Source organism: Setaria viridis, chromosome 3 (assembly GCF_005286985.2).
Source record: "Setaria viridis chromosome 3, Setaria_viridis_v4.0, whole genome shotgun sequence".
NCBI lineage: Eukaryota > Viridiplantae > Streptophyta > Magnoliopsida > Poales > Poaceae > Setaria > Setaria viridis.
In genome coordinates this window covers 10855391-10882999 of record NC_048265.2, presented here as the reverse complement: position 1 = coordinate 10882999, position 27609 = coordinate 10855391, and the positions used below count along the sequence as shown (strand labels likewise).

The 27609-nt window shown below is 45.5% G+C and overlaps 5 protein-coding genes and 1 pseudogene across 11 annotated transcripts; 4 read left to right on the top strand and 2 right to left on the bottom strand.

Moving 5' to 3' along the window:
• Positions 1–7: 7 nt before the first annotated feature.
• Positions 8–2377, bottom strand: LOC117849845 (uncharacterized). 4 transcript variants are annotated; one of them, XR_011897744.1, is made up of 3 exons: positions 1529–2377; positions 1179–1230; positions 8–787 (listed from the first exon to the last, which is right to left on the bottom strand). XR_011897744.1 is itself a non-coding variant. In XM_034731550.2 (2 exons), the coding sequence occupies exon 1, from the start codon at positions 2057–2059 to the stop codon at positions 1559–1561; it is 501 nt and encodes a 166-aa protein (XP_034587441.1). In that variant the 5' UTR covers positions 2060–2377; the 3' UTR covers positions 8–1230; positions 1529–1558. The 4 variants fall into 4 exon arrangements, 2 of the variants coding, with proteins under 2 accessions (XP_034587441.1, XP_034587440.1); XR_004639105.2 differs by having other exon boundaries at positions 1179–2376; XM_034731550.2 differs by having other exon boundaries at positions 8–1230.
• Positions 2378–7627: 5250 nt separating this feature from the next.
• On the top strand, positions 7628–10012 carry LOC117847619 (uncharacterized). 4 transcript variants are annotated; one of them, XR_004638677.2, is made up of 3 exons: positions 7628–8478; positions 8777–8828; positions 9220–10012. XR_004638677.2 is itself a non-coding variant. In XM_034728856.2 (2 exons), exon 1 carries the CDS (start codon positions 7948–7950, stop codon positions 8446–8448), a length of 501 nt encoding a protein of 166 aa, XP_034584747.1. In that variant the 5' UTR covers positions 7628–7947; the 3' UTR covers positions 8449–8478; positions 9220–10012. The 4 variants fall into 4 exon arrangements, 2 of the variants coding, with proteins under 2 accessions (XP_034584747.1, XP_034584748.1); XR_011897743.1 differs by having other exon boundaries at positions 7628–8828; XM_034728856.2 differs by lacking the exon at positions 8777–8828.
• A 394-nt stretch (positions 10013–10406) lies between these two features.
• On the bottom strand, positions 10407–11418 carry LOC117849031 (CDP-diacylglycerol--serine O-phosphatidyltransferase 2). Its single transcript, XM_034730639.1, has 4 exons — positions 11398–11418; positions 11094–11347; positions 10772–10860; positions 10407–10647 (listed from the first exon to the last, which is right to left on the bottom strand). The coding sequence occupies exons 1-4, from the start codon at positions 11416–11418 to the stop codon at positions 10520–10522; spliced, it is 492 nt and encodes a 163-aa protein (XP_034586530.1). The 3' UTR covers positions 10407–10519.
• Positions 11419–13732: 2314 nt separating this feature from the next.
• Positions 13733–14797, top strand: LOC117849030 (uncharacterized; annotated as a pseudogene).
• Positions 14798–15557: 760 nt separating this feature from the next.
• Positions 15558–16703, top strand: LOC117849029 (uncharacterized). The gene is given in 1 exon segment (XM_034730637.2): positions 15558–16703. A coding segment is annotated over 1 exon segment (936 nt). The 5' UTR covers positions 15558–15762; the 3' UTR covers positions 16699–16703.
• An 8329-nt stretch (positions 16704–25032) lies between these two features.
• LOC117846993 (uncharacterized) lies at positions 25033–25899 on the top strand. Its single transcript, XM_034728127.2, has one exon. It carries the CDS (start codon positions 25126–25128, stop codon positions 25735–25737), a length of 612 nt encoding a protein of 203 aa, XP_034584018.1. The 5' UTR covers positions 25033–25125; the 3' UTR covers positions 25738–25899.
• Positions 25900–27609: the final 1710 nt, after the last annotated feature.

The following is a 27609-nucleotide window of genomic DNA, read 5'->3' as shown; positions in this document are numbered from 1 at the left end:
GCCCAGCTAAATACAATAACATCAAATTTGATCCATTGCTTTGATTAATCTGTCACATAGAGCGATTACAACAACTCGATTACATGAAGTCAACAAATACGATTATACGAACCTACAGATACCAGAAAATTATGAAACTTTCGATAAGAATCTGACTTAATAAGTCTAAAAATTAAAGAATCAGAACTTAATCTCTGCAAATCTGGAACCAGTGACACTGACACCTGTCCATACATAAACATGCCACAGCCTGACTAGAGCACGGCAAGGCAGAAGACGAGGACCCATTTCTGTGCTGGCCTCCGAGCATTTGGCTGGAGCAGGAAGATGAGCCTGACTTCCAATCATCGTGTCACATCATAGTACTGCTTGTATGGATCAGCAGAGACTGAACCATTCTGAATGTGCTCAAACTCAAAGGAACAAGGAGGTTCGTCTCTGTTGTAATAATTCAACCTCATTCCTGCTGCATGCTGTTGGCGTGAGTGATCGACACCATCGCCAATTTTCAGTTTGGGATCAGCAGCATCACCACTACCTCCTAAACTGGCCATCTTATCTTGTAGCAGCAACTGTCTGATGACAGCCTCTAGGGGCGGAGCTTAGGCAAGGCCAAGGTGGGCCATGAACCCCCCCCCCCCCCCCCCCAAGCAAATCTTCCACTGATTAAGCAGTGATTTTGGCACTGTTCATTGGATTTTTAACTCAACTAACATAGTCTGGCCCCCTCTGGACGGCCTCTACAGCATCTGATGAAGGGCAGCAGCTGCTCATACGGAGCCTCGATCTACAAGTAAAGTGCAATCCACGGTGAATGAATAACCAAGGGCAGAAGTACATTAGTTGTAGAGAGAAGCAATAATTAACTTGTGAATTAATATAATTGCAATGTTGACAATCTGAATTTATCCAGTTTCTTGAAAAAGACTAGTACTGGTGCATTTCAGCATTTGTGATGTTACAAATAAAACAATCATCACTTTGTGACTCTGTTTTGTGATGCTATTACACAAGAAGTAGTAACAAAATTATTCAATCAATTACTAGTTGAAAAATGGTAACATTAATTCCTTTGAATCCGGCATTGATAGAAAATTGCAAATTTGAATAAGACAGAAGAGGAGAAGACTAATTTTGCAGGAAAGAAAGAGTTGCTTGAATTTGATTGATGAACATACACAGCAGTATAATGATCGAATTGAGCATATGGATTTAACTTCAGTTTCATTGCTGCAAATTGAGAAATCAACCCAGTATCAGAGACAGAATACTAAGTGGATCAAAGCAGTAACATAAGATAAGATCACAGCTAAATAAAATATAAATTTTGATCCATTGCTTTCATTGATATGTCACATGGAGCGATTACATTAAGTCAGTTACATGAAGTCGACAACTACGAACCTACAGACACTGAGATACCACCAAAGTATGAAGCTTTCGACAAGAATCTGACTCAGTAAGTCTAAAAATTAAAGAATCAGAACTTTGAATCTTTGCAAGTCTTCAGCTGAGTAAGTAGTAGCACCTGTCCAGACATAAGCATGCCACAGCCTGACTAGAGGACGGCGAGGTAGAAGAACTCCAGGGTCGGATCAACTAGCAGCTCCTCCGCCGCCACAGCAGCTTCCGCTTCGACTCCCAGCGCACCGGACGCGGCGGCCCCTTCGCCCACGATCAAGCCACAACGGGGGTGGAAGCAGGACGCGGAACCTCCCCGATGGCGCAGGGCGAGGCTGCGCTCCACGACCGCGGACGACCACCCCCGCTCCTCATCGGACTCCTCCCGCCGGTAAAGGCCCTCGTTGCGGCCCCTCTTCTTCGCCCCGTCGCGGCCCCTCTTCTTCGCCTCGTCGCCGTCCCTCTTCTTGGATGCGTCGCTGTCCCTCTTCTTGGATGCGTCGCTGTCCCTCTTCTTGGATGCGTCGCGGTCGCGCCGGCGGGCGAGCTCCTCCTCAACGGGGTCGTCCGCCACCACGGAGGTTATGGCGCCGTCGATGGTGAAGGTGAAGGCGAAGGCACCCGCGCGCAGGAGCTGGGTCCCGTCAGCGGCCATCATCGGCGGCGGCGGCAGGATTGAGATCTGATGGGATCGCGATTGCGGTGGACGCGGCGGCGGCGGGATTGAGATCAGGAGGGAATGGGATCGCGAGTGCTCGTGACTCGTGAGAGATCAGGGATGGGAGTCGCGGCGGAGGGGAAATTTTGGAAAGATGGCGCGCGGCGGAAGGGAAATTTGCAGGCGGATCGGACGGTGCCTTTGAGGACAGGTCGGATGCGTGGGCGACTCGGGATTAGTTGGCGTAGGCGCCACGCGGATCCGGACGCTTGCGTGCGGTGGACGCGGGTGGAGCGGGGTGACAGCTCAGCAGAGGCAAGGCAGGCGACCCGCTCGACTCGGATGCGCATGCGCTGCCGTTACCTTAAGCCGGCGGTGAGGAGGTGTATTCCGGTATATCCGCGTTTCGGGATAGCCTGGGTAAGCGTATTAATTAATGGTTCTGATTTCCGCATTTTATTTATTTACTACCAGAAATACCCGTGCGTTGCTACGAGCCCTTAACGGGTCCTTACTTGCTCTCACATTATTATTTACTTGTTCCTAATATGTTAGCTTCGCTTTATAATATGTTGGTGCGTTGTCCCTAATAGTCCTCTCTTTACAAGTATAGTAGTAGAAAATATTTGTATGTGGTTTATGCCATCTGTTTATTACATGGGACCCACACATAGAAATACAAAAAATTACCACTTAACCTCCGCTCTATCCACTCATTCACATCTTGCCCTATTCTCGCCGTCACCCAGGTGCTGCACATCTTGTCGTCCTCGCCGTCGCCCCGGCAAGCACTCGTCCTCCCCATGTCCAACCCCATCCCGCTTCGAGCGCTATGCCACAACACCTCTAACCGCCATGAGTAGGAGCACGTTCTCCTCTTCTTCTCGTTTCCATCTACCTCCCTTATATAATCCACTCCAAATCATTCCAATCAAGTGCAAAATCGAGCCTCCAATTGGTAGATGTGGAGACCTTAGTTCCGGATCTGGAGGGAATGGACATCATTGAGGGGGGTGTGAGGTCCTGACCTCTGCCCCTATTTGTGTTGCCTGCCGACTGCTGCTCCTCCCACCCCTCTCCCCCCGCCCCCGTGACGACCTCCTTTGCGGGTTGGCATGACAGTGATTGGATCGACCGAATTCGTCCCAACCAGACAGTGGCCGAGGTGCTGGGTCACCAACGAAGACGACAATGCGGGAGGAAGTGGTGCTTCCCGTTGGCCGTGGAGTGGCAGCCTCACGCGAGGGTAGCTTCAGAGGGTTGACGACGACGGATTCGTTGGGCAACCGGTGCGAGTGACGACGGAGGTGGGGTGGGGCAGTGGGCGTGCGGCCGGCACCAGGCACGGGGGTATGGGCAGCAGCGACCAGCTCCAGGCGCGGGTGGCAGGCGTGGCGGCCGGCCCGAGACGCAGGGCGCGGGCGGTAGGACGCGCCGATCTTTTTTTCTTTTTTCCTTTTTCTTTTGATATTTATATATTTTTATTTTATTTTTTTTCATGCAGCAGCGAATATGCATGTTTCATATTTATGTAATATTGTTGTGGAATGTTTACTGGTATGAAAATTTATATATTGTTCATGTTTTAATTTGCTATGTGGTTGGAGATATATATTTTTAATTAGCGGGAAATAATAATTTTAGAATTGGCGGGAAATAAAATTGGAAAAAAATGGTGGGGAAAAACTACCTGTGCTAGCGGGCATCTTAAGCGCCCGCCAACACAAATCGGCATCTCTGCTAGCGGGCGCTTAAGCGGCCTGCTAGCACCGTTCCATTTCTGCTGGCGGGCGCTTAAGAGGCCCGCCAGCACTGTTCCATTTCTGTTGGCGGGTCCTCACCCGCAGCATAGATGCCCATTTCTGCTGGCTCAAGGTTGCTAGCGGTTAGGCAACTTGTCAGCGCAAATGTGTTTTACCCGCCAGCACAAACCTAACGAATAAAATTATGATTCTATGGTCAGTTTTCCTGGTCGTTTATATTGGTTCCTATTGTTTTGCTTTCAGTAGTTTTGATCTTAGTTTCATTTCCCTTGTCGTTTCTGAGGAAGAAAATGTGGTTAGTAGTGGCAATTTTCGATCATGTCTGGTCGTTTTCACACCCTAATGTGGAGTACATGGGTGCAAAAGGTGAGTGGTGAAGGCCACCACCTATCGATATATTGTCAAGATTATAGTGGCTCACACAAACAGATATTATACAGGACAGGAACACATGCATGGTGACCAATCTTTCTGCGCTGTATTTCATCAATATTTTGCATCCGAGGGAGCTGCAAACTTTGAATTATCATGACTAGCAAGTGGATAGAAGATAAGTCGTCAGAGTAAAATTAGTCAAAATTTAAGTCTTCTCTCTTTGATTCAAACGAACATTGCAGTAGCATTGTATTGACCATATAGCTTTGATGTCTGTTATCCACATAGAGATGTTATTGGAGCAAGGAACTATAGCTCCAGAGACTAGAGGTACTTCTTGATCATTATACCAACAAAACCCTTTGAAAAGCTGGATCTTTCCTGAGGAGAATATAATGTAGCTTTTATGTTGCTCACGATATCCTATACATTGCATGTTGCAGTACGAGAAGGCCGTCGCGTCCATTCTGCGTAACCATGACCGAATATATAACGATCCCTGCAGGAAGTACGGTATACACCATGGGCATGATTGGTTTGCTGTTGAGCCAAGCCTGGCTCGTATCCGGGAGCCAAGCTCCCGCTAGCCAGGCTAAACAGATGCAACCAAGGTTTGATTGGTTGCTTGTATTCATCCAGCCAGGCTATGAACAAAAGTTGTTTGGTTTCCCGCATGAGAACGCGTCGAATGAGATAAACTTTAAAATTAAGTAGTACAATGATGTTTATTTTGCTTAAATTTATTTTAATAGCTCTTATTTTACCCTATTAGACCTTACTCATCTTTGAAAAACACTAATATCACTTAATATAAGTTAATCACCTATTTAACATCATCATTAGTGGGAGATCACCTGCACCCACTGAGCTAGGCTCGTAGGAAACAGACTTCATCTGCGTTTCCCGAGTCAGGATCAGTGGTACATTTTGCATGCGTCGGACCACGCTAAGATGAGTCGCAACCAAAATAGCACAGACTACATCCCAGCAGCCTCCTGGCTCAGCCTTGGCACATGCAACCAATCAGCCCCCACATTTCCCTTGAGGAACTTGGGGGACACTATGCAAGACTGCTGCATCTTGCAGAGATGCCCTTTGGCTTTTGGCTGCCTTGTCACTAAAGGTTGTAGGCCATTAACCGTGAGGGTGCTTTTCTGCTGTAATGCACCAGATAAAGCAAATGCTACAAATGTGCCATAAAAGCAATATGGACTTCTGGAAGTCGCCAAACATTTTTAAACTTGCACACCTGTAGATAATGATACTTTCTATGCACAAAAATTGAGATTTCTGAATTCTATTTAGTTTTGCAAATACAAAATAATTACAAATGGACTACACCTAAAAAAAATTCATCTTTGGGAATATAAAATCACCTATCTTTTTTTCAAAAAAAATTAAAAATGTTTGACTACTTCTAGATTGCTTTCTGTGTATTGTGCACCATTTGCATTCTGCAACATGAGGTGATATTCCCCATGGACACAACCACATCGGTTTGTAAAGGATGGGCTGGAGGGTCGAATCTGTGAACCGGGCCGGTGCGCGCAGGCAGGACATACTGGGCTGAAGTGAACAAGACCCTAAGACTGAAAACGGCGGAGACCCAACACGAGCAAACTTCTTCATGGTCATGCTGCTCCCTCGCGACCACACACACACACTAGTAAATGCCCGCCGGCCACCAGTCCACCACCTCGATGCTATCGATCAGGCCGGCACGCCCCGGCCAAATCAGCCCCAGCAATGGCGAGCTCCTCGCTGCTCCACCTGACTGAGCCCGAGCCGGTCTCGCCTGACTTGCCTCTCCTGAGCTGTCGCCCTGCTCCACCTGCATCCGCTACATGCAAGCACCCGGATCCATGTGGCGCCTACAGCAACCGACTCCGAGCCATCCACACATCCCACCCGTCATCCAAACCACCGTTTGATTCACCTACATATCCTCCCGACACCGCGTGCAACATTTCCAAAATTTCCCCTTCTCTCCGCCGCGATTCCCATATCTCTGTTTCGAGCACTCCCGTCCACTGTTGGCGGGCGCTTAAGATGCCAACTAGCACAGGTAGTTTTGCCCACCATTTTTTCCAATTTTATTTCCCGCCAATTCTAAAATTGTTATTTCCCGCTAATTAAAAATATGTATCTCCAACCACAAAGCAAATTAAAACATGAACAATATATAAATTTTCATACCAGTAAACATTGCACAACAATATTACATAAAAATGAAACATTCATATTCGCTACTACATGAAAAATTAAAAGAAAAATATATAAATATCAAAAGGAAAAGGAAAAAAGAAAAAAGATCGGCGCGTCCCACCGCCCGCGCCCTGCGTCTCGGGCCGGCCGCCACGCCTGCCACCCGCGCCTGGGGCTGGTCGCTGCTGCCCATACCCCCGTGCCTGGTGCCGGCCGCACGCCTACTACCCCACCCCACCTCCATCGTCACTCGCACCGGTTGCCCAACGAATCCGTCGTCGTCAACCCTCTGAAGCTACCCTCGCGTGAGGCTGCCACTCCACGGCCAACGGGAAGCACCACTTCCTCCCGCATTGTCGTCTTCGTTGGTGACCCAGCACCTCGGCCACTGTCTGGTTGGGACGAATTCGGTCGATCCAATCACTGTCATGCCAACCCGCAAAGGAGGTCGTCACGGGGGCGGGGGGAGAGGGGTGGGAGGAGCAGCAGTCGGCAGGCAACACAAATAGGGGCAGAGGTCAGGACCTCACACCCCCCTCAATGATGTCCATTCCCTCCAGATCCGGAACTAAGGTCTCCACATCTACCAATTGGAGGCTCGATTTTGCACTTGATTGGAATGATTTGGAGTGGATTATATAAGGGAGGTAGATGGAAACGAGAAGAAGAGGAGAACGTGCTCCTACTCATGGCGGTTAGAGGTGTTGTGGCATAGCGCTCGAAGCGGGATGGGGTTGGACATGGGGAGGACGAGTGCTTGCCGGGGCGACGGCGAGGACGACAAGATGTGCAGCACCTGGGTGACGGCGAGAATAGGGCAAGATGTGAATGAGTGGATAGAGCGGAGGTTAAGTGGTAATTTTTTGTATTTCTATGTGTGGGTCCCATGTAATAAACAGATGGCATAAACCACATACAAATATTTTCTACTACTATACTTGTAAAGAGAGGACTATTAGGGACAACGCACCAACATATTATAAAGCGAAGCTAACATATTAGGAACAAGTAAATAATAATGTGAGAGCAAGTAAGGACCCGTTAAGGGCTCGTAGCAACGCACGGGTATTTCTGGTAGTAAATAAATAAAATGCGGAAATCAGAACCATTAATTAATACGCTTACCCAGGCTATCCCGAAACGCGGATATACCGGAATACACCTCCTCACCGCCGGCTTAAGGTAACGGCAGCGCATGCGCATCCGAGTCGAGCGGGTCGCCTGCCTTGCCTCTGCTGAGCTGTCACCCCGCTCCACCCGCGTCCACCGCACGCAAGCGTCCGGATCCGCGTGGCGCCTACGCCAACTAATCCCGAGTCGCCCACGCATCCGACCTGTCCTCAAAGGCACCGTCCGATCCGCCTGCAAATTTCCCTTCCGCCGCGCGCCATCTTTCCAAAATTTCCCCTCCGCCGCGACTCCCATCCCTGATCTCTCACGAGTCACGAGCACTCGCGATCCCATTCCCTCCTGATCTCAATCCCGCCGCCGCCGCGTCCACCGCAATCGCGATCCCATCAGATCTCAATCCTGCCGCCGCCGCCGATGATGGCCGCTGACGGGACCCAGCTCCTGCGCGCGGGTGCCTTCGCCTTCACCTTCACCATCGACGGCGCCATAACCTCCGTGGTGGCGGACGACCCCGTTGAGGAGGAGCTCGCCCGCCGGCGCGACCGCGACGCATCCAAGAAGAGGGACAGCGACGCATCCAAGAAGAGGGACAGCGACGCATCCAAGAAGAGGGACGGCGACGAGGCGAAGAAGAGGGGCCGCGACGGGGCGAAGAAGAGGGGCCGCAACGAGGGCCTTTACCGGCGGGAGGAGTCCGATGAGGAGCGGGGGTGGTCGTCCGCGGTCGTGGAGCGCAGCCTCGCCCTGCGCCATCGGGGAGGTTCCGCGTCCTGCTTCCACCCCCGTTGTGGCTTGATCGTGGGCGAAGGGGCCGCCGCGTCCGGTGCGCTGGGAGTCGAAGCGGAAGCTGCTGTGGCGGCGGAGGAGCTGCTAGTTGATCCGACCCTGGAGTTCTTCTACCTCGCCGTCCTCTAGTCAGGCTGTGGCATGCTTATGTCTGGACAGGTGCTACTACTTACTCAGCTGAAGACTTGCAAAGATTCAAAGTTCTGATTCTTTAATTTTTAGACTTACTGAGTCAGATTCTTGTCGAAAGCTTCATACTTTGGTGGTATCTCAGTGTCTGTAGGTTCGTAGTTGTCGACTTCATGTAACTGACTTAATGTAATCGCTCCATGTGACATATCAATGAAAGCAATGGATCAAAATTTATATTTTATTTAGCTGTGATCTTATCTTATGTTACTGCTTTGATCCACTTAGTATTCTGTCTCTGATACTGGGTTGATTTCTCAATTTGCAGCAATGAAACTGAAGTTAAATCCATATGCTCAATTCGATCATTATACTGCTGTGTATGTTCATCAATCAAATTCAAGCAACTCTTTCTTTCCTGCAAAATTAGTCTTCTCCTCTTCTGTCTTATTCAAATTTGCAATTTTCTATCAATGCCGGATTCAAAGGAATTAATGTTACCATTTTTCAACTAGTAATTGATTGAATAATTTTGTTACTACTTCTTGTGTAATAGCATCACAAAACAGAGTCACAAAGTGATGATTGTTTTATTTGTAACATCACAAATGCTGAAATGCACCAGTACTAGTCTTTTTCAAGAAACTGGATAAATTCAGATTGTCAACATTGCAATTATATTAATTCACAAGTTAATTATTGCTTCTCTCTACAACTAATGTACTTCTGCCCTTGGTTATTCATTCACCGTGGATTGCACTTTACTTGTAGATCGAGGCTCCGTATGAGCAGCTGCTGCCCTTCATCAGATGCTGTAGAGGCCGTCCAGAGGGGGCCAGACTATGTTAGTTGAGTTAAAAATCCAATGAACAGTGCCAAAATCACTGCTTAATCAGTGGAAGATTTGCTTGGGGGGGGGGGGGGGGGGGGGGGGGGGGGCGGTTCATGGCCCACCTTGGCCTTGCCTAAGCTCCGCCCCTAGAGGCTGTCATCAGACAGTTGCTGCTACAAGATAAGATGGCCAGTTTAGGAGGTAGTGGTGATGCTGCTGATCCCAAACTGAAAATTGGCGATGGTGTCGATCACTCACGCCAACAGCATGCAGCAGGAATGAGGTTGAATTATTACAACAGAGACGAACCTCCTTGTTCCTTTGAGTTTGAGCACATTCAGAATGGTTCAGTCTCTGCTGATCCATACAAGCAGTACTATGATGTGACACGATGATTGGAAGTCAGGCTCATCTTCCTGCTCCAGCCAAATGCTCGGAGGCCAGCACAGAAATGGGTCCTCGTCTTCTGCCTTGCCGTGCTCTAGTCAGGCTGTGGCATGTTTATGTATGGACAGGTGTCAGTGTCACTGGTTCCAGATTTGCAGAGATTAAGTTCTGATTCTTTAATTTTTAGACTTATTAAGTCAGATTCTTATCGAAAGTTTCATAATTTTCTGGTATCTGTAGGTTCGTATAATCGTATTTGTTGACTTCATGTAATCGAGTTGTTGTAATCGCTCTATGTGACAGATTAATCAAAGCAATGGATCAAATTTGATGTTATTGTATTTAGCTGGGCCTTATCTTATGTTACTGCAACCTGCAACCTTGTTTTCGAAAACTGAGAACCAATTTTTCTTTTTTTTGTAAAGTGAGAAGTCAATCCAGCACCAGAGACAGATCGTGCAAGTTAAGCGGTAGGGGTATTTGAGCCATCCAATTGACAAGCAATGGCTAGGATCAGAAGCCCGTACCTCCATTTCTTTTCTCTTCATTGAATGTTTAGATACTAATTAGAAGTATTAAATATAGATTAATTACAAAATCAATTGCATAAGTCGTGACTAATTCGCGAGACGAATCTATTAAGTCTAATTAGTCAAACATCTAATTGGTTTTATAATTAGTTTAGTCCTTCTAATTGGTATTCAAACATCCGATGTGACCCAAACTAAAAATTAGTCCATGGATCCAAACATCTAGTTCCATCACATACACATATGTACAGCGCCTGTATCCAAAGAAGAAGAAGCAAGTTTGAAAGTGTCCGAGATAAATTACTGCAATATATCATATCTATCATAGCTGCTTTCTCCGAAATTTTTGGTGATTCCTCCATGACCATGCAAGCAAGAAAATCACAAGCGCAATCCCCACTGAGCTCCAAAAGATGATCAACCAGGAAGGCATTGGGTCATGAAATAGCCCTGCTCAGATTGCTGAATGTCAGGTAAACAGTTTGCAAAACATAGCCTTACAGCTATAGTTCTTATCATACACTGAAACTGCTGGTGCTATATCTGACATGAAAATTGAAAAGAGGAAGCTCACCATGCCCAAACTTCATGCAGATAAGCAACTCCACTATGCAAATAGCCAGAGAAAGCCAACAAAAGGCTCCAACCTTCTTCACTGGTTTGCTGTGATGATCAAAACCATGGCCAATCATCAATTATCCATCAAGGAAGCGCAATCTATTCATGCACACTGTTTGTCTGTTGCTAACAAATGAATGACACTGGGACCGTTCGCTTCAGCTTATAAGCCGGCTGAAAAGCTGAAATGACTGATTTGTTGTGAGAGAAAAATACTGTTTGATGGTTGATAAGCCGGCTGAATAAGCTGAAGCGAACACGCACACTGTTAGTCTAACCTGTCTTGTAAGTAGGAGTTATACTCGCGGATGGTTGGGATGGCAATCAACCACCAGAGGATCAATCTGTACACGACCAAGGGATTCCTTGGAGGAATCCATAGACAAAATTTGAGAAAGAACGTGTTAAGCTCCACAGTCATGAAGACGACGCAGAGGAATAGCACTTGGATGAATCGCAGTGGTCCCATGAAAGGATACCACTGATCTTTATCCCATTGTGCAGGGGTGAACTGACTTAGTGATCTTTTCACCTGCAAGACAGGGGGGGGGGGGGGGGGAGCAGCAGAGGTCGGGACCTCACACCCTTCTCAATGACGTCCATCCCCTCCAGATCCAGAACTAAGGTCTCCATATCTAGCAATTGGAGGCTCGATTTGCACTTGATTGGAACGATTTGGAGTGGATTATAGATGGGAGGTAGATGGAAACGAGAAGAAGAGGAGAACGCACTCCTACTCATGGCGGTTAGAGGTGTTGTGGCATAGCGCTCGAAGCGGGAATGGGGTTGGACATGGGGAGGACGAGCACTTGCCGGGGCGACGGCGAGGACGACAAGATGTGCAGCGCCTGGGCGACGGCGAGAATAGGGCAAGATGTGAATGAGTGGATAGAGCGGAGGTTAAGTGGTAATTTTTTGTATTTCTATGTGTGGATCCCACGTAATAAACAGATGGCATTAAACCACACACAAATATTTTCTACTACTATACTTGCAAAGAGAGGACTATTAGGGACAACGCACCAACATATTATAAAGCGAAGCTAACATATCAGGAACAAGTGAATAATAATATGAGAGCAAGTAAGGACCCGTTAGGGCATGTACAGCCGGTCTATTTAGGCCATCTGCGTGCTGCAGTTTTTGCGTTTACCCCCCGCCGCCCCCAATTGAATGAGGAGAGAAGCGAAGGCCGTCTGCACGGGAGACACCGAGCTCGGCTCGTGCTCCAACCTCAAATCGCCGACGAATCGACGCGCTGTACGAGCGCTCGTCTCCAAGCCGTCTCGCGGGATCCTGATGCGGCGGGCGGGATTCATCTTCTTCGCGCCAAATCAGTCTTCCCCGCGTCCTTTCTTCACTTCTCCCGCCATCAGTCGCAAGCAGCGCCTAGGCGCATCGGCGGCGGCGGCGGCTTCGGCAGCAGCGGTGGCCGGTGGGGGCAGAGGCAGGGCGGATGCAACCGCCGCTCCAGTCGCCGATGAGCGAGCAACACGGCCACGGCGAGGCCGGAGCCCTGGGGCGCGGTGGAGGCGCTGGAGCCCGGGGTTCGGCAGCGGTGCTGTATCCCAGTCGCGACGACTCGGCGGCGGCTCAGGCCACCCCCATCTCCGGCAATCGATGGTATGGCGCTGCAGCAGCTCCCATGCCCTTTTGCTAGATCCACGGCACCGGCGCGCCAGAGGCGGACGGTTCCCATGGGCTCGGCGCGGCGACGGATTCCTGGACGGACGCGGATGATTTGTCCCCAATCCATGCCAGAAGAGGCTTCACCGGCGGCAGCGGCACCAGCCATGGCAGAACCTTCAACGGTGGCTTCACCGGCGGCAGCGGCACCAGCTCAATTTCTCCTACTTTTCGGCGTCAGCCAATTTTAGATCCAGCATGGTAAAACTTCTTCCAATTTGTTTTTGTTTCAGCATTGTTGTTTCCATTAGCAATTTTGTCAGTGCCGTTACTCTATCTGTTTTGTTCTGAGGAGCATGATAGTGTGGTGTTTTGCTTCTATCAGTATTTGTTTTGTTTGGAGGAGCATGATAGTGTGGTGTCCTGCATGATAATTTAGACATGCATCCTTCTTATCCAAACAGATATGAGGTTGCTTCTATCAACAGTATGGTAGAAATACAATGCTATGTATACAATTCTGCTGATAATCTTTTGAGTATACTCGTCATGATAATCTTTTTATCTGAAAACAGCAGCTTCTCTGAATCTCTGAAAATAGAAGTTTTATCCAAATTGAGGTGATGATCCATTTAGTTCAGTCATCATTGACATGATAATCTTTTTAGTATACTCGTCATTGACCTGATATGTGATCCTTTTTTCTCATTAGACAATGAAGTTGGCAATATATATGCACTACCCTTTGACATTCTTTGTTTGGATCAAACTGCTGCCGAGTATGAACTATTGATTGTTGTTTTTAATTTTGTGAAATGCATATGAACTGATGGCATGTGAGCTGATGGCATGTGAGCTGATTATATTTGGATGGTCCTGGAGGCATCTTTGTAGTTGGAATGTTAGAATTTACTAGCAAGTGAAGCTACTGTGAATATCCCTGTCCCATATCAAGGCAATGTTCTCTTATCTTTTATTAAAACAGCAGCTTTTCTGCTAAACTTGTGTGCCTACCTGAAGTGTACTCATAATGCACAAAATAAAAAATATTCCTTTTTCAGACTACCAGCCATGCTAATTTTGCTGGTGACATGCTATTAGTTATAATAAAACAGCAGTTATTCTCTGAATTTTGAGTCTAAATTAACATGCTGACATGTTGTTACTTCATTTATACAGGGAAAATAATTCACACCCACCTGGTGGATTTATGGGCATTTTGAACAGCCAGGCCAATTTTGTTGGTGCTCCATCTCACTATGCCCCTTTCAAGGCTCCAAGATTTTCCTCAATGGATGCAAGTTCAGCCCCAGATATGGATAGAGAGAAGCAGCCGGCTGTAGTGGATGTAGATAAGCAGCCTGCTGCAGTAGATAGAGACAATGAAAATGTTAGGACTGAGAAGCGGATTTTGTGGACAACAAAAGAAGATGAAAGATTAATGAGTGCTTGGATCAAGCATTCGACGGACTCAACCACCGGAGCCGATAGGAAGGGTGAAGCGTATTGGGGTGATGTTATCGATGAATACAACAAGAAAACAGCACCACAGAGGGCAAGGAATGCAAAGCAAGCCAAGGATCGATGGCACAAGATTAATAAGTTGTGTGACCTCTTTGAATGTGCATATTTGAAGGCTCGCAGGGTGTATACAAGTGGCTATTCTGATCAGATGTGGATGGAAGCAGCTGAGGATTTCTATGTGGAAGACAGCAAAAATGATGAAGGAAAACCTATGTTAGGACCCTTTACTCTTAAGAATGTTTGGAAGATGTGTCGTGAAGAGCCGAAGTGGAAAACCTATAATGAAGGGCTGAAGAACGCTCGTAAAAGGAAGTCATATCACCTCGAAGAAGAAGGAGAGGTAAATGAAGATAGTGCAGATGAAACACCAAAACGTCCAATAGGCCAAAAGGCAGCAAAAAAGGTTGCTCTTGCTGCAAAAGGCAAGTCCAAGGAAGTAAATGAAGATGGAAAATCTAAAAATTCTGCAATTGATGTGGACAAGGTGGACAGACTTGGCAAGATACAGGAATGTGCCAATGCAGACCGTATGAAGATACTAGAATTGCAGAAAAAGTTGTCTTCTGATAAAATTGAGACCACAAAAATTGCCCATCTAACAGCACAAGAGAATAGAGAGTCAAAGAAGCTAGAGATGGAGGGGAAGAAACTAGAGATGGAGGCCAAGAAGATTGAGATGGAGGGGAAAAAACTAGAGAAAGAATAAAAAATGATGGATGCATATAATAGCCTCATTTCACAAGATACCAGTTCAATGACGGATGAAGAAAAGGTTGAGAGGGTTGCTGCCATGAAGTGTTTGAGGAAGATGCTTTTTCCTGAAATTTTCTAATTTGGTATGTGTTCTTTCTGTTTCCTGTTTTTTTTTCAAAAATTAATTCAACAAGCTGATAGAGTAATTTCTTGCAGCTTCATCATGATGCACTGAAGTAGCTGCTGCCCTGAAGTACTAGTAATATCTAAATGTATGCAGCTAGTTCCAGTTATCCGATGGTTTAAAACATTGTGTTGGTCTGCTTGGCATTGTATCACTTAGGCTTAAGGATAATAGTTGTCTAAATGGTTCTCATGTTGATCAATTGGTTATGGACTTATATTTCAATTGCTTTCTGTTGGAAGTTGCATAGAGAACCCTATATGAAATCTTCAAGTTTTAAATGAAATTATGACAGTGAAATGAGAAAAGCTTTTTCTGTGAATGTGTAATGTGAACTGACGCATGGTGTGAATGTGCCATGCTTGTAACTGACGCATGGTGTGAATATGCCATGCTTGTAACTAATGTGTGAATGTGGCATGCTTGTGAACTGACGCATTGTGTGAATGTGGAATGCTTGTGAACTGACGCATTGTGTGAATGTGGAATGCTTGTAACTGGAGGAGTGAATGCTCCATACAGTGCCGAGTACTATATATTTTTACCTCTGTTGGCCACAGATTGCATTGCTCTTTAATCTACTGCTGTTCCACCTCTGCCACGCTCTGATCTTCCACCCAGCCAACTGTATGGAGCCGTCGTCATCAGATGAAGTAGGTTATCTTGAAGACGACGACGACTTTGATCCTACAGAAGTGTTCACAGTGAATGATCTTCTAGCAGAGGATGAAATCTTCCAAGAAATTATAAATGAGATTGCAGATGAACTGAAGGCCGAGAACAATGAAGAATCATCAACTGGAAGTCACCGTCGTCGCCAGCTTAGTGGACCAAGAAGGATCATACCAAGGAATCGGCAATCAGGTCATGATGATCTTGTCGCTAATTACTTTTCCGCAAATCCTATATACACCGATGAGATGTTTCGAAGGAGATTTAGGATGAATAGGCCATTGTTCCTACGCATCGTGCACACGCTAAGAGCTTGGTCTCCTTATTTTACCCAAAGAGCCGATGGAATTGGTAAGCTTGGGCATTCACCCCTTCAAAAGTGCACTGTGGCTATTAGGATGCTGGCTTATGGCACCTCTGCTGATCAACTAGATGAGGTTTTGAAGATCGGTGCCAGCACTTCTTTGGAGATTTTGGGAAAATTTGCTGAAGGAGTCATTGCATGTTTTGGTGATGAGTATCTACGTCCTCCAAGACCCGATGAACTGGAAAAAATCTTAGAAGAAAATGAGGCACGTGGTTTTCCAGGGATGTTGGGAAGCATCGATTGTATGCACTGGGCATGGAAGAATTGCCCAAAAGGTTGGGCAGGCATGTTTACACGTGGTGACAAAGGCGTTCCTACTATGATCCTTGAAGCAGTGGCGTCTCATGATCTTCGTATATGGCATGCCTTTTTTGGTACAGCCGGGTCTCAGAATGATATCAACGTCTTAAACAAATCACCATTGTTCATTGATGCAATAAAAGGCGAAGCTCCTAAGGTACAATATATGGTAAATGGAACACAATATGACATGGGCTATTATCTTGCCGACAAAATATATCCAGAATGGGCGGTGTTCGTGAAAACCGTATCATCTCCTCAGTCGGACAAAGACAAATTATATTCAAAAATGCAAGAAGGGGCGAGGAAAGACGTCGAGTGAGCAATCTCGCTTTGATATTGTTCGACGGTCGTACTGCAATCTTGTGTTATCCTTCATAATATGATAGTTGAAGATGAGAAGGAATTGGCTAGAGTTTCATTGGATGTGAACGAGAATGCGAGTGTGACGATAGTACTCCCATCTGAAGTGCAAACAAGTGACAACCCTAATCCATGCTTCGCAGAGGTGCTTTGAAGGAATTCGGCTATCAGAGCTCGGCCAACACATAGGCAACTCAAGAAGGACCTAATCGAGCATATATGGCAGCGCTATGGACCTAATTGTGCACGATGATGTAATTATATTTAATATATCATTTATGCTTATGACTTTAAACAAATATTGTAATCGCAATCCTCTTTTATTTATATTTGATGTGGTTTTAATCAAATAGCAACACAATGGTACACAAAGTTGTGCTCATGATTGATCTTGGCTATATGCAAAGCATTAAACAACTTGCAGACAGTGAAACAGACTCTCCATTGTATGTTTTGTCTGTATAGCTGTCTGTTTGCTAAATTCGAGGTGCTTGCAGACAACCCCTGTCTGTGGACTGTACATGCCCTTAAGAACCCGTAGCAACGCACGGGTATTTCTGCTAGTAAATAAATAAAATACAGAAATCAGAACCATTAATTAATACGCTTGCCGAGGCTGTCCCGAAACGCGAATATACCGGAATACACCTCCTCACCGCCGGCTTAGGGGCCGTTTTTTTCCACTGTCTTATTTTTAGCACGTGTCACATCGAATGTTTAGATACTAATTAGGAGTATTAAACGTAGACTATTTACAAAACCCATTACATAAGTGGAATCTAAACGGCGAGACAAATCTATTAAGCCTAATTAAACCTAATTAATCCATCATTAGCAAATATTTACTGTAGCAACACATTGTCAAATCATGGACTAATTAGGCTTAATAGATTCGTCTCGCCGTTTAGATTCGTCTTATGTAATGGATTTTGTAAATAGTCTACGTTTAATACTCCTAATTAGTATCTAAACATTCGATGTGACGGATGCTTAAAAATAAGTCAGCCAAAGAAAACGAAGCCTAAGTTAACCGCAGCGCATGCGCATCCGAGTCGAGCGGGTCGCCTGCCTTGCCTCTGCTGAGCTGTCACCCCGCTCCACCCGCGTCCACCGCACGCAAGCGTCCGGATCCGCGTGGCGCCTACGCCAACTAATCCCGAGTCGCCCACGCATCCGACCTGTCCTCAAAGGCACCGTCCGATCCGCCTGCAAATTTCCCTTCCGCCGCGCGCCATCTTTCCAAAATTTCCCCTCCGCCGCGACTCCCATCCCTGATCTCTCACGAGTCACGAGCACTCGCGATCCCATTCCCTCCTGATCTCAATCCCGCCGCCGCCGCGTCCACCGCAATCGCGATCCCATCAGATCTCAATCCTGCCGCCGCCGCCGATGATGGCCGCTGACGGGACCCAGCTCCTGCGCGCGGGTGCCTTCGCCTTCACCTTCACCATCGACGGCGCCATAACCTCCGTGGTGGCGGACGACCCCGTTGAGGAGGAGCTCGCCCGCCGGCGCGACCGCGACGCATCCAAGAAGAGGGACAGCGACGCATCCAAGAAGAGGGACAGCGACGCATCCAAGAAGAGGGACGGCGACGAGGCGAAGAAGAGGGGCCGCGACGGGGCGAAGAAGAGGGGCCGCAACGAGGGCCTTTACCGGCGGGAGGAGTCCGATGAGGAGCGGGGGTGGTCGTCCGCGGTCGTGGAGCGCAGCCTCGCCCTGCGCCATCGGGGAGGTTCCGCGTCCTGCTTCCACCCCCGTTGTGGCTTGATCGTGGGCGAAGGGGCCGCCGCGTCCGGTGCGCTGGGAGTCGAAGCGGAAGCTGCTGTGGCGGCGGAGGAGCTGCTAGTTGATCCGACCCTGGAGTTCTTCTACCTCGCCGTCCTCTAGGCTCTAGTCAGGCTGTGGCATGCTTATGTCTGGACAGGTGCCACGACTTGCAGAGATTCAAAGTTCAAGACTTGCAGAGATTCAAAGTTGCAGATTGGACTTGTCACTCAGCTCAAGACTTGCAGAGATTCAAAGTTCTGATTCTCTAATTTTTAGACTTAGAGTCAGATTCTAGTTGGAAGCCTCAAACTTTTGTGGTATCTGTAGGTTCGTAGTTATCGACTTCATGTAATCGCTACATGTGACATATCAATCAAAGCAATGGATCACAGTTTATATTCATTTTAGCTGTGATCTTATCTTATGTTAATGCTTTGATCCATTTACTGTTCTGTCTCTGATACTGGATTGATTTCTCACTTTCCAGTAACCAAACTGAAGGGGAGTCCATGTGCTAAATTGGATTATTATACTGCTGCGTATGTTCATGGATCAAATTCAATCAACTGTTTCCTTCTCTGCAAAATTGGCCTTCTCCTCATCTTTCTTGTTCAAATTTGCAATTTTTTCATCAATGCTGGATTGTTACCATTTTTCAACTAGTAATTAATTGAATAATTGTGTTACTCCTGCGTAACAACATCACAAGACAGAGAGTCACAAAGTGATGATCGTTTTATTTGTAACATCACAAATGCACCGCTACGAGTCTTTTCAGGAAACTCGATAAATTCAGATTGTCAGCACTGTTATATTCACAAGTAAATTATTGCTTCTCTCTACTCTAATGCACTTTTGCCCTTGGTAATAATCATTCACCGTGGATTGCAGGTTACTTGTAGATTGAGGCTCCGTATGAGCAGCTGCCGCCCTTCATGAAGCAGAGCCCCTCATCAGCTAATTGCTGTTACAAGATAAGATGGCCAGTTGAGGTGGCGATGATGCTGGTGATCCTAAACAGAAACTTGGTGATGGTGTGCATCACTCACGCCAACAGCATGCAGCAGGAATGAGGTTCAATTACGACAGCAGAGATGAACCTCCTCATTCCTTTGAGTTTGAGCAGATGCAGAATGGTTCAGTCTGTGCCAATCCATAGAAGCAGTACTATGATGCGACCATCTGATGACGGGCAGTCAAGCTCATCTTCCTCCACTCGCCAAATGCTCGGAAGCCAGCACGCCAATGATCGGTCCTCGTCTTTCCGCTCGGTAGCATCCCCATCTTCCAGACGCCTCACGACGGTGGCCTTTGTGAAGAAGATCAACTGGAGCTCACTGCAGGACAAGTCCAATCCAAGGAGTGCGTCAGAAACCCCATTATTTCTGCTTGAGTTCCATACAGCACCCTCTTGTGTCTGTTGTCTGAAGCTGGCTCCAAACTTTGCTGCTTTGTTGTAAAAGATGAACTTGTGATCATAGCAAAGATGATAGTGTACATTATGACGTTATTCACAATTTACAGTAAACATGCAGCGAACGGTTGCTCTGCTGTTCATCTTCTTACAGCCAGCCTGCCTGCCAGCAGGCATCTGATTTTATAGTTGTGTCCTATCCAACCATATGTTTCTACTCACCGCTGGATGCCAGTATTCTTAAGCTAGGTGATAAGACTGTCAAAGGGCCAGTTGTTTGGCTCTTTATAATTGTTTCCTGAGCTCTGTGTTGATTTGCAGACATCTTCTGGAAATAGAATTATTTTGGACCTCTGACAATAGAAGTTTGATATGCTTGCTTACTACTGAAACAGATTTGTACAAGTTGCTGAGCAGGGCATTATAATTTTTCTTTGTCAGCTGTATTTTGACAAACATACACTGGAACACTTTGTTAGAGTTTGTGGTTATCCAACAACCTTAGACACTAATCCTACCAGTAAGCATATCCTTTGCTACTTTCAAGAGTGCTGTTACCAAAGTAAGATTCAGACATTCACATAATCACGAAGCACACATATATAATCGTTTCCTATCCTGTTGAAGGAATGGAAATTTCTTTGATTGTTTACCCTGTACCCACATTTGATTGTTTACCATATAAGTGTTTTATTCCATTATCTTGCTCATATAACAAATGAAAATGTACACTTCTAGGATTTTTCATCCTTTCTGGAGTTCTACTCCATTTTGGCGTGTTTATTACTCCCCTTGAATTTCAGTTGTCTCATGAGCTGCTCTTAGGAATCTAGTTGGACAGGCAATTCTTTCATGATTTTGAGTGGTAATAGAACTGAGGACTTTAATGGATCCATTTCCATGAAGCTGCAAAACAATATAGGGCAAAGAAGATATATTTTTCCTGATGAGGTTTCTTAAATCAACGTTTATGGGGGAAAAAAGGTTGTCTTGTAACTTCCTATGATTATTGACATATTCAGATTCTGACTGGTAATTCTTAGAGATACCAAGAGTAAGCAACTAAAAGCACATAATCCAACAAATAGCACGAAGGTACTTTGTCATGAAGCAAAACTTAAGATATAATTTAATTTAATTTCCAGCAGAGAATACTCAAACTTGCATAGATCAATGACACCAAGGAATTTATAACTTGCATAAGAACAACAGAAAGAGCATTTATTGAGAGAAACGATATTAGTGTACTGTAACAATTTTGGGGATTAGGCACAAATAGAAACAAGTATTATCATCACTCACATCTACTGCAACGAGAGAAAGACGTCCAGCAAGATGGCATTTCTCAAGCTTAGGCATGAACCTTTTACTTTTCGATATCTTTTCTGGTGTCACATGTAATATCTTCAATTCTCCTTCACCTTTATCAAGTGCCCTATAGATGAACTTCTCAACTTCCTTGTTGGTAGTTGAAGTCAGCATGTAAGCTGCTATACCTAAATCTGCCAGTCCCATGACCTAGAACAGTACAACTTTTCAAAAATTAACATGTGCATGTATAGGGCAAGGAAAAAAAAGATGTTTACAGGTTAACAACCTGGTCCTGGATAAGAGAAAGTATTGGGCTGACAACCAATGCAATTCCATTATGAAATACAGCTGGGAGTTGGTAACACAGGCTCTTCCCTCCACCAGCAGCCATTATGACCAGAACATCCTTTTGACTCATGACTGCGTTAATTATCTGTAAGCACAATATGCATTACAAGAGTGGAAAATAAGATGAAATTATACAATATAACATAGCCTATGGGTGTAAAATTAGGATCAACACTAAAAAAAAAGGATATAAAAACAATAGGGATATCAGAGGAATGGTAATCCAAAAACCATCAGAAAGAACCAAAACACTTTGAACATATATTGTGCATTTCTTTTAGGTTATAACTAGGTGTGCCCAAGAGGAAGGATTTTTTTAAAAAAGAAACAGATTATTTCTGCTGTAAACTTACTTCTCGTTGATTTGATCGGTAGGAGGTGATGCCAAATATATTGAATCTGGTATCATCAGCCTGAGAATCCCATGGGAAGCTCCCAGACCAATCTTCCAGAGTAACTGAAGATTCATAATTTGATTTGTTTCTGGATTTCTTAGATACTTCCAGCAAAGCCTTTAACTGTGACTGTCACTCATACAACTCCTCTTGGCGATCAAGTAATGTTTTAATTTGTCCTGGAAAGCATTAATTTCAACTGTGAAAATTGAAGCAGTGGCATTCCTTGTCCACAAAATACTCAGTATAGCACTCAAAAGGACTAATCCAAAAAATATGTCTGCTGTTAGTGTGACGCTAAATGAAACCTCCTGGTTGTTAACACTGATAACTGAGAGGGATCAAAATTGTCTCTCCACACATCAAGAAGCACATGAAGGGCCCTAAGAATAATGGGTAATGCAACAATAATTGAGAAAACCTGTTATTAACACAATAGCTAACCCTACAACAGTACTGCCAAGCTTCTCGTGTGTGGACCAGTTAGAGCATTGAACTCCGGGAGTCATTGAAACTCCTCTCTGGACTCGGGTTTGGAGCATGGCACCTTAGCCCAGGGGGAGGAGTCTCCCCATGTGATCAAGTTTTTATTTTTATTTTTTTAAAAAAAAACTACAATAGTACACGGAAGCCTGGGAGTCTCCAGCAATCAAGGAGGAGACAAAGGGAGATAAAAATGTTTATTGACTTCAGGACCAAAGAAAAGGGAGATAAAGTGAACTTTCATGTCCATTATGATTAAAACTTAAACATGCATTAACAATTCAGTAAGTAGCTGATACAGACGAATAGTCAGGGAAAAGGATGCATGTATCATACCTTGAATTAACAATTCATGTCTAATTGTCTATCAACTGGGAAGTGTTTAGTGTGATCATACCTTGAATGTCTTGGAGTTGTGAGTCCACAAAAAACAGTTCATCTTCAATGTTTTCTTCGTCCTCCATATCTCAGTTCTGCACACATGCCGTGCAAGACAAAACATAATTGAATACAGATGAATATTCAGTTTTAAACTAACAATCAAATTTCAAAAAGGAACCATGCCTATAGTTGAACAATTAAGTGGTTAAGAGAATAAGTAGGTGATATGATATGCCCATGTATACTACGATCTATTTGCAAATATGTGACATTTATTCATGAAATTTACTTACCAATTTAGTAGAAAGATAACAGCTTAACAGGTCTACAATATAGGTGTATCAAGGCCTGAGGGTATGGCTGTACCCCATAAAAACCCAAACAAAGCGACCACTAGTAGGATTGCCACACGGTTTGAAACAAAAAAAGAAGAAGAAAGCAAACATCAGTGCAGCATAAGGACCAGCATTCTTCCCATTTGAATCCCAAGCCTCATCCTATGCACGGCACACGTCCAGACCAGCAGAAGCTCCTAATTATGTGTAGTTGTAGATTAAGAGGGGTATACATAGAACACGAAGTACATGTGAGACCAAACGTTGACTAATATGTATCCTCCGGTTGGTTAGAGAAAGCTACATGTTATTGCCATTGATAAGAAATAACACATATTTTAAAATATACATTAGCATAACTTTCGTGGATCATGTCAATTTTAACCAATAATTGGGCACAAATACATCAAAGACACGAACAGTTTGAGCTTTCCCTCTTTTCCCCGATTCCTAACCACCACCAAGAAGCTGTGAGCATGTGCCCTCTTGCTACTATTGCCTCCCAGCTGTGAGCATGTGCCAGAAGTATCGTGATCCCCCCTTTTCTTTTGAAATGCTCAATGACCTGACCTTTAGAATTGCTATCAAGGGTACCATCTGCCAACACTTAAACAGCGATGAAGCATATTCTCAGCACCATCAGCGTTCAGGTATGATTTGGGTGCCAAGGCACAATGTTCATGAGGTAGTTTAACAGGGTTTTACAAATAGTGTGGATAACACCCAACTGATCCGATATGTATCTGACTTGGCATGAATACTAGAAATAGTATCCTACCAAATGAGTGAAATAGACATGAGTAGTATAATTGATCTCCGAAGTTCCACCTTCTCTATCTTCTTTCAAAAATCTACTAAGGGCCTGTTTTCTTCCACCTTGCTAAACTTTAGATAAAGTTTAGCAACTTTGAGCTGCTAAACTGCAAAACACTCTTGCTAAAACTTGCTAAAGTTGAGTTGCTAAAGTTTAGCACTTTAGTAAGTTTTTGGTTGCTAAAACTTGCTAAAAGGTGAGCTGGACAATATATACCCCTCATTTATTGCTTGTCTCCACCTTTAATAAGGGTAGATAGGTCCTTTTACAGCTCATTAAATGCCTTTTAGCAAGAGTATCCAAACAACTTTGCTAAAGTTTAGCAACTAAAGTTTAGCAACTTTTAGCAACTAAAATTTAGCAAGGTGGCCCTAACATATTTGCATGTTTTTCCTTTTTTGAAAAACTGAGACTGGTGATGATACCATAAAATCTTCTCTTCTACTTACGCATATACAATCAAACCATCAAACCTTAATTTGGGCACGCATTGCCCAACTCAAACTAATTCAGTAGCCTGGACGGAAAAAAATTCTAATTGCAAAGAGGAACAGGTGGCAAAGAGAAATACCTTAAGGCTAGAGAAGTTTCTAATTGTTAAAAATTTCAGGCCTTCCCCACAGCCCCAGTCGAGAACCCAACTACCAACGCCTGCTCGCCGCCACTTGGTCCTGGGCACTGACCTTTGGACCAGCGTCCTGCCTTCCCACACACCCAGCCCTTGTTTACTTCACCCCTAACTCCCAACTTTGGTGCTATGCAAAAAGAAGATTCCCCATCACATCAAACTTGCGGTACATGCATGGAGTGCTAAATGTAGATGAAATTAAAAACTAATTGCACAGTTTTGTTGTACTTTGCGAGACGAATCTTTTGAGCCTAATTAGTCAATATTTGAACAATAATTCACAAATACAAACGAAACGCTACAGTGTGCTACAGTACCAGAACAATAATTTTGACACTCCTAATTTTGACAAGGCCAGTTCCGGCGCCCCAGCGACTTCCGCCGCCCAGCCGAGTCTTCACGGACCAGCGCTGCGTGCGACGCTGCCCGCCGCCGCCGCGGGCCTTGGGTGCGAGCACGAGGAAGCGTCTCGAGGAAGAAGCCGCCGTCTTGGGCCGGGCTGCTTCGTGGGCCGTAGGAGGAGGATGCATTGCTCTTAATATTGCATAAAACGGCTCAAACCAAAAAATGGCCCAGCTCAACCACAATAAACCCGCCATCCTCTGGTGCTACTCCCAAACCCTAATAAAGCCGCCGCCGCCTCCGCCTTAGTTCTCCCTCTCTCAATCCCGCGCCTCAAGCGCCCCGTCGATCCCACCCACCATGGCCTCCCACCTCGATTTCCGCTACCTCGATGAGGGCCTCGGCGGCGAGCGCGGCAAGCGCAAGCGCCGCGAGGAGGCGGAGGAGGCTGAGGCGGCGGCCGCGGACTCCATGGACCTGGACGCCGACGCGCCCCGGCCGTCCAAGCTCCGCGCCATGCCTTCCCTGTCGGACCCCTCGAAGCCGGCCTCCTTCGGCCAGCCCACCTACGATGGCGTCATCGCCGGGCGCGTGTCGGGGCGCCGGTGGAAGGAGCCCCGCACCCGGCGCGCCTCGGCCGTGGTGGTGTCGCGGAAGCCGACCCCGCTGGAGCAGCGCGTCCGGGAGAAGTCGCTGAAGCGCGCGTACCAGGCCCGCAAGGCGGAGCTCAAGGAGGAGATCCGGCAGAACAAGGTGGCGAAGCGGAAGGCGCGCGAGGAGCGGGAGAAGCGCAAGCAGGAGAACGTGCTGCGCACGGGCACCAAGCTGCAGCGGGTCACCAACCCCAAGACCATTCAGAAGATCGCCAAGTCCAAGAAGCGCAAGCAGCTCAAGGTCGTCCCCGACGAGTTCCTCGGCGGCAAGAAGTCCGAGGCCAGCCGGCGCATACAGGTGCCCGGACTCGAAAACTGAATCTGACGAGCTTCGATCGTCTTTGTATCTGTGGTGACTTTTGGTTCACAGTGGTTAAATTCGACGACGATTCTGTACTGCCTTTGGCTATGTAGTTTGAAGTATGATCAAATTAAGCGGTTATAATGGTCTGCAATATCAGATTATCAAGTTCTGTTGTGAGATCTTTACTGTCACATGGCCAAATTTGCTGATAGTGAGATGGTTACCAAGTTGATGCACACTGACTGGCTAGGATTTTGGGGCTTTGAGTAAATGTTTGCGATGCTTGTGTGAAGTTGCCCTTCCTGATGTTTGTACTGGCTACGTGTGTTCGCTTGCACTTGTCGATGTTAGATTACAGGTTGTAGTTGTGTGTTGATTTGCAGACATCTTCTGGAAATAGAATTATTTTGGACCTCTGACAATAGAAGTTTGATATGCTTGCTTACTACTGAAACAGATTTGTACAAGTTGCTGAGCAGGGCATTATAATTTTTCTTTGTCAGCCGTATTTTGACAAACATACACTGGAACACTTCGTTAGAGTTTGTGGTTATCCAACAACCTTAGACACTAATCCTACCAGTAAGCATCTCCTTTGCTACTTTCAAGAGTGCTGTTACCAAAGTAAGATTCAGACATTCACATAATAACGAAGCACATATATATAATCGTTTCCTATCCTGTTGAAGGAATGGAAATTTCTTTGATTGTTTACCCTGTACCCACATTTGATTGTTTACCAAATAAGTGTTTTATTCCATTATCTTGCTCATATAACAAATAAAAATGTGTACTTCTAGGATTTTTCATCCTTTCTGGAGTTCTACTCCATTTTGGCGTGTTTATTACTCCCCTTGAATTTCAGTTGTCTCATGAGCTGCTCTTAGGAATCTAGTTGGACAGGCAATTCTTTCATGATTTTGAGTGGTAATAGAACTGAGGACTTTAATGGATCCATTTCCATGAAGCTGCAAAACAATATAGGGCAAAGAAGATATATTTTTCCTGATGAGGTTTCTTAAATCAACGTTTATGGGGGAAAAATGGTTGTCTTGTAACTTCCTATGATTATTGACATATTCAGATTCTGACTGGTAATTCTTAGAGATACTAAGAGTAAGCAACTAAAAGCACATAATCCAACAAATAGCACGAAGGTACTTTGTCATGAAGCAAAACTTCAGATATAATTTAATTTAATTTCCAGCAGAGAATACTCAAACTTGCATAGATCAATGACACAAAGGAATTTATAACTTGCATAAGAACAACAGAAAGAGCATTTATTGAGGGAAGTTCCTAGCCATTTTAGTTTAACTGTGTTGGAAAATCCGACTCTGTGTTGTAAGTTCCGACAAGCACGAAAATCCGACTCTGTGTTGTAAGTTCCGACAAGCACATAACAGCACTATAACGGCTGGTTTTGGGGCTCAGGTATAAATACCCCCTTAGCCCCCTCCATGGCTGCTGACCTACCCCAAGAAAAACACTCTCTAGAGCATTCAATGCTTCTCCCCACCCCCTCTTTGAGCTAAATCTTTGAGAGTTTGAGTTAGAGCTTGGGTGAGAGAAGGAAAAGAGGTGTGAGGCTTGGGACTTTAAGTGTGAGGTTCAACAAGTTCATCTCAAGAGCACTTAAAGTATCTTCGGCCTTTGATTCACGTTTGTTTCTCTTGAAGCTTGCTTCTATACGGTTAGGCGTCGCCCGTTTGAGCGCCCTCTTTGTGTGGTGCGCCCGGGAATGTTTGTATCACCCCATCCTTCGTGGATTCATAGTAAGTAACTCAATCCTCCTTTGTGTTTGATTGAGAGAGGTAAAGGGTTACTGAGGAATCGGCTCTTTGTGAGCTCCTCAACGGAGATGTAGCTTCCTTTGTGGAAGTGAAC

Bases quoted from the DNA above. Each gene is read 5' to 3' on its own strand.
- LOC117849845 (XM_034731550.2), bottom strand. From the start codon at position 2,059: ATGATGGCCGCTGACGGGACCCAGCTCCTGCGCGCGGGTGCCTTCGCC.
- LOC117847619 (XM_034728856.2), top strand. From the start codon at position 7,948: ATGATGGCCGCTGACGGGACCCAGCTCCTGCGCGCGGGTGCCTTCGCC.
- LOC117849031 (XM_034730639.1), bottom strand. From the start codon at position 11,418: ATGGACGTCATTGAGAAGGGT. The intron at 11,348-11,397 runs GTGAGGTCCCGA...CCTGTCTTGCAG, and splicing joins TGGACGTCATTGAGAAGGGT to GTGAAAAGATCACTAAGTCA. The intron at 10,861-11,093 runs GTTAGACTAACA...TGATCATCACAG, and splicing joins AACTCCTACTTACAAGACAG to CAAACCAGTGAAGAAGGTTG.
- LOC117846993 (XM_034728127.2), top strand. From the start codon at position 25,126: ATGGCCTCCCACCTCGATTTCCGCTACCTCGATGAGGGCCTCGGCGGC.